The 10,550-nt window shown below is 39.3% G+C and overlaps 1 protein-coding gene across 6 annotated transcripts in view; it reads left to right on the forward strand.

Moving 5' to 3' along the window:
* The window catches only part of TRAF3IP1 (TRAF3 interacting protein 1), a 93,146-nt gene extending 83,067 nt beyond the window's left edge, over positions 1-10,079 (forward strand). For 2 of the 6 annotated variants that reach the window (XM_074968247.1, XM_074968251.1), the window contains 2 exons: positions 1,592-1,815; positions 7,732-10,079. In XM_074968247.1, the coding sequence (XP_074824348.1) occupies positions 1,592-1,815; positions 7,732-7,897 (390 nt within the window). In that variant the 3' untranslated portion in view covers positions 7,898-10,079. The remainder of the gene's footprint in view (positions 1-1,591; positions 1,816-7,731) is intronic. The other 4 variants (XM_074968245.1, XM_074968249.1, XM_074968248.1 and 1 more) reach the window with 4 other exon arrangements.
* The last annotated feature ends 471 nt before the right edge of the window (positions 10,080-10,550 follow it).

Here is a 10,550-nt window from a genome sequence, read left to right on the forward strand (position 1 = left end):
TGGTACCTGTGGAGAGAACATGAAAGCGGTTAGTTACCTGTGTCTGCATTGCTGGAACCCGGACAGTCCCCCTTCTTCTTCTGGAGGTCACATGTTGCCAAGCTTCTTCACTGGCCTCTTGGCTCCGCTGTGCAACCTGCTCTAAATCTTTAGAGCTTTGTGCCCGTAGAAGCATATCCTGACTTTTGTCCAGAAAATCCTCAGGTTCTCGTATGCAACGCAGGGTCGTTATCTGTTGCTCCAGACCTTCAATCTTCTCTTCCAATATGGAGACCAGCTTGCACTTTGTACAGACAAAGTCACTTCTGTCCTGTGGAAGAAAGACACACATTGCACATCCAGTGCAGGTCACAACAGCTGAACCCCCCCCCCCCCCTTCCATATCACCTTCCTACTATGAGCTTCCTCAGAGAAGTTGGCAAGATGTGGAGGTGGAGGAGGGCTGTTAGTTGGACCAGGATGAGCTGAAGAATTCTTCTGATGCAACATACGTTTCCACCAGAACAGTCATTTAGTGATTCCATGGAGGGGAGCCTACCTTTCCTCAGTTCTTACAGAACCTGTCCAAGTCAGCTGATTTTGTGTTGAAGCTGGACCAGGAACCTACAAGGATACAGTTGATAGGTTCCTGAGCCAGCAACTCTTGTCCAGTAAAGGATGCCATGGCCGAGCACCTATTTTGGACCCACTGGTTAAGGAGATGTGGCAGACTTCTCACACAGCTTCTTTGTCTTAAGCAGTCAAGTATATCCTTCCCAAGAATGCCACTTACACTAACACCCTACCCATGAGAAGCTGGTGGTGAGAGGGTCCTAGCTAAAGAGAAGACTAGCCACATGGATTCTGAAGATACCATCTTGTAGGAATCTCACTCACCTCCTGTCAGAATTTGACACTAGCCTTTTTATAGATTTTTCTTTCGAATACTTTTGATTTTCCACTGATCTTTTTGAATGGGCTTTTCTTTCTGGGCAAATGGCCACCCATGCAGTTGAAGGAACCGATTGAAATGTTTGGGCAACAATTACACTCTGCAGTGGTGTGCCTGGTTTGTACTCGCCCTGTTACCATTGCCCTCAAGGGTTACAAAACAAATCTTTATGAATTAGGGGAGCTCTGCCAGGAGTGAGAATCCTGGGGAGATGGTGTCTTCAGTAGCTCAGTTTGGGCAGTAGCGATGTTGCCTCTTTACAGATAGATTGAAGATTCAGATTAAACGAGGCCTCCCTTTTTCCTTTGATTTTCATCTTTGTGTGATGTCACGTAAGCTATGCATTGCCAAAAGTGAATTTGCACTTGTAATTTAACTTGCCCGTTTTTCTTGAATGATCTGGAAATCATTCTGTTTTAATGTGGCTACTACTGTTACTACGTGGTTCTGTGACCAGCACTTTTCAATGAAGCGGTGATACTGCTGACCTCTTCTAGAATACTGCTTTGGCTTTATAGCTTCATTGCAGTCGATCGCAAACATCCCCTTTACAATGCACAACTTCTTGTTTTTAAAATTCTTTAGTTCACTTCTTAAAAATGTTCAGGGCCTTTCTTGACTTCATGTTTTTTCCTGTTTTTTTTTAATCAATTAAATTAGGAGAAGCCGCTTTTGTCAGAAGCAGCGAGGAGAAAGGAGAAGGACCTAGTATCAAAAGAAATAGAGAAGTTTCGTGGATCTATTCAGACGCTGTGTCGGAGTGCACTTCCTCTTGGGAAAATCATGGACTACATTCAGGAGGATATGGACTCCATGAAGAACGAACTGCAAATGTGGCAGCATGAGAACAAACAGCATGCAGAGGCTCTCCAGAAGGAGCAGAGGTAAGAAGACCTAAAGAAGAGTGTCCTCAGGGCAAGGCTGGTTTGCCACCTGGGACAGGCTGAATTACAAATGGCTGTCTCTACAATTTTAATTACCTTTTGTTTAAAAAAAAAATAGTAAAAGTTTCACGTATTCTATCAAGGTTCTGATTTAACCCAGATTTTAAAGTCTTTTCAGCTCTTCTGTTATGTGAATAAATGATGTTAAATGAGTTACATGGCAGATAGTGGTACCTCTGAAATACTGACCATTTTCCAAACCCTTTCCAAGAGCCTACATGAATATCCATTTAATGCAAACAAATGTTATGTGGTGCAAATTAGATGTTATTTTGGGTTAAGAAGTCTATAAAGCAGTTATTTTAATGAGTACTTCGTAGTAGTGTCCACAATAGTTAAGTCTGCAGAGCAGTTTCAAGTATAAAACCATAACACACTAATCCTCACTCGTCTGCTTGAGCTTGAAACCTCTACGCTACATTAAAACTGGATTTTCTTTTGCACTTAATAAATACTTACAGTGGGGGGAAAAGGTTTAAATGGAGTGAAACTTTTAAATACATCAGAATAATTGAATAGAAAAAACAACCTTAACAGTGTAGTTTAAAAAAAAATGTTGGAAAAGCAGGAGAGTAAAGTTATGCTTACAATTAGCTAAAGCAAATTATGAAAATGCAGGATTAAGGAAGCTGAAATGGTCTGCCTTCAGTGAGTCACTATGAAGTGTATTCCTGTGTTAAAATAATAGAAATGTGGGGCTAGAAGGGACCTCTGGAGGTCAGGTAGTGCACTGATCAGGACCAAGTAAACCTAGACCATCCCTGACAGGTGTTTGTCCAACCTGTTCTTAAAAATCTCCAGTGATGGGGATTCCACCTCCTTTGGAAGCCTATTCCAGAGCTTAACTCCCCTTTTAGATAGAAAGTTTTTCTCGAATATCTAATCTAAATCTCCCTTGCCGCAGATGAAGCCCATTGCTGCTTGTCCTTGATATGGTTTAAGTCAAGTAACAGATATGTATCTTCCTGGTATCGCCATAAACCTGGATAGCTGGGGACATTTTAAACCCTTGTGCTTGCACTGTTTTATCTACAGCTGCTGCCTTCAGGACATGCATGTTAGGCTACATGACACTATATATGTAGCCTAAGTGAAAGGCTTGATTTTTAGGATGTTCTGGAGTGCAAGAAGCCCCATCACACTATGTAGTAGAGGGTTAAAACTATACATTTCTAACGTCTGGCATAGGTGTTTAATGGTTGAGATGGGAATAAGTTAGGGCTTTGGTTTGTATGTGAAGTATAATGATGTTAGTATCTTGCATTTACATAGCACCTACTATCCAAGAATCTCAGCACACTTTTCAACATCACACAAGACTCCCGTAAAGAGTAGGGAAATGGTATTAACTATATTTTATGGATCGAGAAACTGAGGCCCAGAGGTTAAGTGACTCTCTCCAGTTTACAGACACTGTTAGACAGAGCTAGCACTGGAACTCGGGGCTCAGGACTCCCCAAGTCTGTGCTTAGCTAGTGGAAGAATATTGCTCATGCCGTGCCTCTCATCTGCCTTCACTGTGCTCTCAAAGGATGGCTGTACGCTGTATATGCCTCGCTGGTCTCTTGTATGCCTCTTAACTTTCCAGACAAATTATACTCTGGACAAGATTATGCCTTTTACATTTTGGGTGGATTGATTTTGTTTCAGTGGATTTGTGTCCAAACTGGGCTTTATGATGAAAAGCTTGTTTTCAGGATCAATAAAAATCAATGATTTTAACAAAAGTAAATTTTAAATTTAAATTAAATACAGGTTTATATTGTTAAAACTAGGGCTGTCTATTAATCACAGTTAACGCACGCGATTAACTCAAAAAAATTAACTGCGATTAAAAAAATTTAATCGCGATTAATCACACTGTTAATAGATTACCAATTGAAATTTATTAAATATTTTTGGATTTTTTCTACATTTTCAAATATAATGATTTCTGTTACAACACAGAATACAAAGTGTACATACTCATTTTATATTAGTTTTTATTACAAATATTTGCACTGTAAAAATGATAAAATAAATAGTATTATTCAATTCACTTCGTACAAGTACTGTAGTGCAATCTCTATTGTGAAAATGTAACTTACAAATGTAGATTTTTTTAAACGTAACTGCGCTCAAAAACAAAACAATGTAGAACTTTAGAGCCTACAAGTCCACTCAGTCCTACTTCTTGTTCAGCCAGTCGCTAGGAGAAACAAGTTTGTTTACATTTATGGACGATAACTGCTGCCTGCTTCTTATTTACAATGTCACCTGAAAGTGAGAACAAACATTTACATTGCACTTTTGTAGCCGGCATTGCAAGGTATTTACGTGCCAGATATTCATGTGCCCCTTCATGCTTCAATCACCATTCCAGAGGACATGCTTCCATGCTGACGATGATTGTTAAAAAACTAGTGAGTTAATTAAATTTGTGACTGAACTCCTTAGGGGAGAGTTTTATGCCTCTTGCTCTGTTTTACCTGCATTCTGCCATATATGTTATAGCAACCTCGGATGATGACCCACCGGATTTACGAACACTGTCGCTACAGATTTGACAAAACGCAAAGAAGGCACCAATGTGAGCTTTCTAAAAATAGATATGGCACTTGACCCAAGGTTTAAGAATCTGAAGTGCCTTCCAAAATCGGAGAGGGATGAGGTGTGGAGCTTGCTTTCAGATGTCTTAAAAGAGCAACATTTCGATGTGGAAACTACAGAACCCGAACAACCAAAAAAGAAAATCAACCTTCTGCTGGTGGCATCTGACTCAGATGATGAAAATGAACATGGGTCAGTCCACACTGCTTTGGATTGTTATCGAGCAGAACCCGTCATCAGCATGGACACATGTCCTCTGGAATGGTGGTTGAAGGATGAAGGGACATATGAATCTTTAGTGCATCAGGCACATAAATATCTTGCGACGCTGGTTACAACAGTGCCATGCGAACGCCTGTTCTCACTTTCAGGTGATGTTGTAAACAAGAAGTGGACAGCATTATCTGCTGCAAATGTAACCAAACTTATTTGCCTGAGCGATTGGCTGAAGTAGGATCAAGTGGACTTGTAGGCTCTAAAGTTTTACATTGTTTTATTTTTGAATGCAGGTTTTTTTTGTACATAATTCTACATTTGTAAGCGGGGCTTTGGAGCTGTGCTCCGGCTCCTCTCCAGCTCCAGGCAAAAACCTGCAGCTCCGCTGCTCCGGAGCTGCTCCATGGTCCAGCTCCAGGCTCCGCTCCAAAGCCCTGTTTGTAAGTTCAACTTTCATGATAGAGATTGCACTGCAGTACTTATATTAGGTGAATTGAAATATACTATTTATTTTGTTTTTTACAGTGCAAATATTTATAATCAAAAATAAATATAAAGTGAGCACTGTACTCTTTGTATTCTGTGTTGTAATTGAAATCAATATATTTGAAAATGTAGAAAACATCCAAAAATATTTAAATAAATGGTATTCTATTATTTAACAGCACGCTTAATCGCGTGATTTTTTAAATTGCTTGACAGCCCTACTTAAAACATAAACCTGTTCAAAATTAAATTAGAAAATGTCTACCTATGTTAAGGCCTAAACTTTATTGTCATCTATTAAAATCATTTAAATTAAATTTTAAAAAAATACTAAATAGTGCATGTTTTAAAGAAAGTTCCACCGGTTTTAGTGATTTGAGTTACTGGCTAAGCATCTGGAACCAGAGTATGTATAAATGCTAAACCAGCTTTTGACAGTGGTAGCCTCTTCTGCAGGTGAAGGGAGAAAATTTTCTTAATTTCCCTTTATTCAGCTAGCTCCATTCAATGACTGGTTCATATGGTGACTAGAAACAATCAGTTCACTTCGCTAACTACAGATAATACTTTCTTTGTTTAAAACCCATTGGTTTTAAATACAAAACATGATGTGATAAACTTTTTGATAAACTTTTTTCTTATGTATTCAGCACATTTAAAATAGCTTTATTCATATATATAATGCTGTTTTTATGCATTTTAAATTGAATTTGAATTTCCATCCTAATACAGCTTGACAGAAATCACAAGTAAAACATTACTCTTCTAGTAAATAAGAAATGCATCATTACCCATTTCCTAGCGTAATAAAAATGTAGAAATTAGGAATTTGAATAAATGTAAATTAAGCTGAAAAATTGCTTAAATATAATATAGTATGCATATACTGGAGGATTCCTGGTTAACAAAAAGAAGCACCGAATTTAGTGTATAGGTTATATTTAGTTGTAAATCATCATGTTTTAATGGTTATCAGCTAATGAGAATGCTTTTTTCTTTAGGAAAATAAATAAAAAGCACAAATGCAAAACACAATTAAAACTGAAGATTTTAATCAAAGTTTTCTGCTTGCTGATTTAAATCATAATTAAAATTTGTGACTTAAATTGCTTATGTTTAAATCAATCCACCCTGCTGGCTTCTACTTTAACAATGGAGAGACTAACATCTCCTTGTAATAGCCATTCAGTTTTCACATAAAGAAGAAATAAAAAATCGAAAACTCTGCAACAATACATTCTTTGCCAGATTCATTGTGAAATCCTAATAAGATCATCATCAACTTTATGGCAGTTCACATCTTTCAGGAAAAAATTACTCCGTATCCGACATGAAGAAGACAATGTTTCCCATATGTAGTATAACTTGGATGCACAGTGTTGTTTTCTTTACTTCTGTGGAAGATAATTAATGGGTCCCACTGGGGAAATCCAAGTTCAGTTTTCATTGATAATTTTTTGTGATTTGTGGAAGGGAAGGAGAATTAAAAGGTTATGAAATATGGACTTCTAAATGATGACTCTAGGGAGCGCGTGTGTAATTCTGAACTGCTACAGGGCACTTCAGTCCAGCACTGCCCTAACTGTAGGACCTTAAGTCAAGCATTTAGGAAGGGTGCATATTTGTTTTAAAATAAAACATCTCAATTCATATAAACAAACAAAACCCACCCTTACTCATGAGTTAGTTTATTAATAGAGAAGTCCCTTTGCAATGTGCAATCGCTGCCTGGGTTTGCAACTAATAGTTTACAATTCTTTGAGCTTCATGGCAGCATATTCCTATTTATGGTATGTGTGATCTGGTGCCACTGAACTTCAGGAGCCTTCTCGGAAATGGGTCTGGAGCTGTGCAAGTGACCCCTTGTAGCACTGAACGTTCAGGGCTGAGGTTACAAAGAGGCCATGTGGTCCCCAACTGCCTGAATTCTTTCCTTTCCAAGGTTAGCTGCCAGTGGAAAGACTCTCAGTCCTTGCCAGGAGAACTTTCCTTTCCTGTCACTGAACTGTGTCTTAGCCTCTGGCATAGCTTCAACCTCCCCACCTCCTTGTCTGTGCAAGCCGGCTTCTCCCTCTGAGAAGTTTGTTGTGTGGGGGGTGATCATTATGCATTATTTGTATTGTGGTAGTGCCTAGGAACCCCAGCCGAGGATAGGAGCCCCCTTGCGCTAGGCACCACAATCCCAACCCCAGAGAGTTCTCTGTCTACATGTCAGACAGGATGCAAGAGGTGATGAAATAGACAAACAGGGTAGGGTGGGCTGGGAGGATGAAAGAACCATAAAGTAAACAAAGTTTAGCAGGAGAGCAGTTTTAGCTGTGAAACCACCATTAGCCCATGAATTGTGTGGTAAAACATCAGGGTAGCTCTTGGACAATCTACTTCTCTGTCTGTGTTCATTTCCCCTTCAGCTGTCTCACTAATTCTGTCTGTTTCAGGTAGGGTGGGTTTGATTTAACAATTCTTTGCAAATTCCAAGTATTTCATGTACTGTCTCAGAGGCATAAATGATGCAAAAAGATGTAGTAATCCCCTAAAATGTAGTGTGCGTCTTGTCTCTTTCAGCATCACAGACAGCGCTGTGGAGCCCTTAAAAGCAGAGCTGGCTGAGTTGGAACAGTTGATTAAAGACCAGCAAGACAAGATTTGTGCTGTAAAGGCTAATATTTTAAAGAAGGAAGAAAAAATCCAGAAGATGGTTCTTAACATTAACTTATCTACAAGAAGGTGAAAAGAAGGATGAACTTCTATTCTTACCAAATAAAGACAGAAAAGGGAAAAGAATGAAGAGAAACTGTGTACAAATAAAGCGCCTAAGAACAATGACCTATAATATTTCATGTTAGTTTATACACGTTACATTCAATTTACTTGTGAGGTTGGTATTATCCACGTCAAATTACATGAATTCAGATATCTTCTAGAGCTTTTAAAGTATCTCTTTTAAGTGTCTTTAGACATAGGCTGCTATGATACAGTTATATGCTATTTATAACCCACTTGCCCTCCCTGACCCCTTTTTATAACTATCTGCTATTCAAACTTGCCCCTTTTTTCCTACTGAGTACCCATTTTGGTTACTTTTGGGCAATAGTGGGCTACCCTGATGTCATGAAAAATGGTATTAAGTACCTTTTTTGCAGAAAGTTCTGAAATCCCTACAGATCAGAATGGTCTGCAATACCTTCCATGATTTACAAGTCCTGAAAAAAAACCACGTTGTTTATAATATGGCTCATTATATCGTCACAAGGGTGATGTCATATTTCCATAGCTCTCAAGGAATTTTATTAGGGGGCCTATAAAATTTAGTACAAGCATCACCATGGAAGGGATCTAAAGTATTTTATATGTACAGGTGTTAATTCCATTTTTATTGCATACATTCATTTGGAAAGGTTTCATTGAAGTACCAATTTCCTCCCAAATGCATGTTTCATATATGGTTTTTGTACATGAATAATTCCAATGATTTTAGTTAACTGCTGCCATGTTTTCCTGCTGACCTCTCCAGCGTACTGTGTAAGGGTCCAGCCTTGCATGTTGATGAATTTGAAAAGCATTTTCAAATGTGGCACAAATTAGTGCCCTGCAACCTGGTCAGGACCCAACTACAAATGTCAGGTCCGGGTTGGGTGGGAAAACAACCAGACTGTTCCAGGGTCAGGTCTGCTCTCCGCCACTCCTGCTCATGGGTGCAGTGTTGGCTACGTACCCCCTCTTGCTGGCCGCCACCACCTTGATGCGGTCCAGAATGAGTGTGCCTGCTGAGGAGTGGCAGGACCTCTTGCTCCACAGGTGCACGCAGCAGCAGGGTCAGCAGATGGCACGAGCAGGGCATGCCGCCGCTGTTGCACTAACCCCAAGCAGGAAGAGCCGTGCCGACCCCAGAGGCAGGAGGCGGCAGTGGCTACTCAGGTGCGGGGGCAAGAGCTGGAGTGGGGTCAGGTTGGAAAACAAATCAATCCTCATGGGCTTGGGTTCTGCTTAAAAATTAGGCCTGATCAGACCTCTGTTACAAGTACGTTGAGCTAAACTTAATGTGAAACGCAGAGAATTCTAGCTTCCTGCAAAGTGTAGGCCATTCTTTCAAGGTTTTATAATGTACAAGTACCTCTTCGGTTCCATTTTTGTATTGCGTGTTAACTAGAAAACATTGGTCTGTTTGTTAGCAAACATGCACTCTGTGGCGGCTTGACCTTTTCAGACACGTTTCTCAAAAGCTACAAAATGTGACATTTTAGATGCCCTTTATAGGAGAGAGATGAATGGATGAATCTCCATTTTCAACCTTGGTATGTCACTGTTGATAGGAATTTTAAAGAAGCATTGGGGACTTAAAACTGATTCAATGCAGTATTTGTTAGCTCTGGACTAGGCTGTAATTGAACTGATCAGTCTAAATTGTAGAACAAGGTCTATACTGTGAGAGCATGCACTTGCTGGCTTTAAATGATTGATTCTTTACTCATTTTTTCTAGATAGGTTCATCACTAATGAGAGTTTTGGGATGACATCTTAGCACAGTTCAGTTTTCTGAGCAGAATATTTGTTCTTTAAGGAATATTACAAATATCACTTCAAATGTGTTTGTGGAATAAGCAAAATAATCCCTTTGAGTAGGATGCCATGTTGCTTTCCTTGGAAAGGCTCTATGAAAAAACTATCAAGACCTCTGATACATTGGAGTTAAGGCCTTTCTTTGTAATCGGTCAAAAATGTTAAGCTAAAAGATTAGGTACAAGTCTTTGTTTATGCTAGAACTAAGCCACCTGTGTTGATTGGCTCTGGGAAGTTAGTCTTAATTATACACTCTCAACATGATACACCATCAGAAGTTCTGTTGATCTTCGGGGTCCTATGTAAGCCTTCCATAAATCTGTAAATACGACTAAGACTGTTTGTGTAGAAAAACTTAACAAATATACTGTGTGTGAGCAAAAATTTGTACAAAGTAGAATATCAAATTGTATCATAAAATTATTTTTCTTTTATATAAAAATCATTAAAAATGATCACCTATTTTTTTTAATGAGGTGGAGTGTTCAGATTGTGAAGTTCACATTTAAAATAGTAGTTGAATTACCTTTTTGGAAATATAAGCGACTGGGTTTTTTTAAATCCACTTGTTTGGAAAAAGCGTGTTGTAAATTCTTATTTCTGTGTTAACACTGCCTCCGCGCTGAGCCCCTGAGGGGACTTTTCAGTAAACGTCCACGCAGCAGAGGTGTGACCGCAGCACGTATAAACACACCCAAGCTACCTTTCATCTGTGCACTCCGAGTAACAGCAGCGGGGAAGCTGCAGCAGCGTGGGCTGTGTGGCCCTGCGGATGTATTGGAGCAGCTAGCCCATGTTGTCGCCTCTGCTTCATTGCTATTGTT

This window comes from Natator depressus, chromosome 11 (assembly GCF_965152275.1).
Source record: "Natator depressus isolate rNatDep1 chromosome 11, rNatDep2.hap1, whole genome shotgun sequence".
NCBI lineage: Eukaryota > Metazoa > Chordata > Testudines > Cheloniidae > Natator > Natator depressus.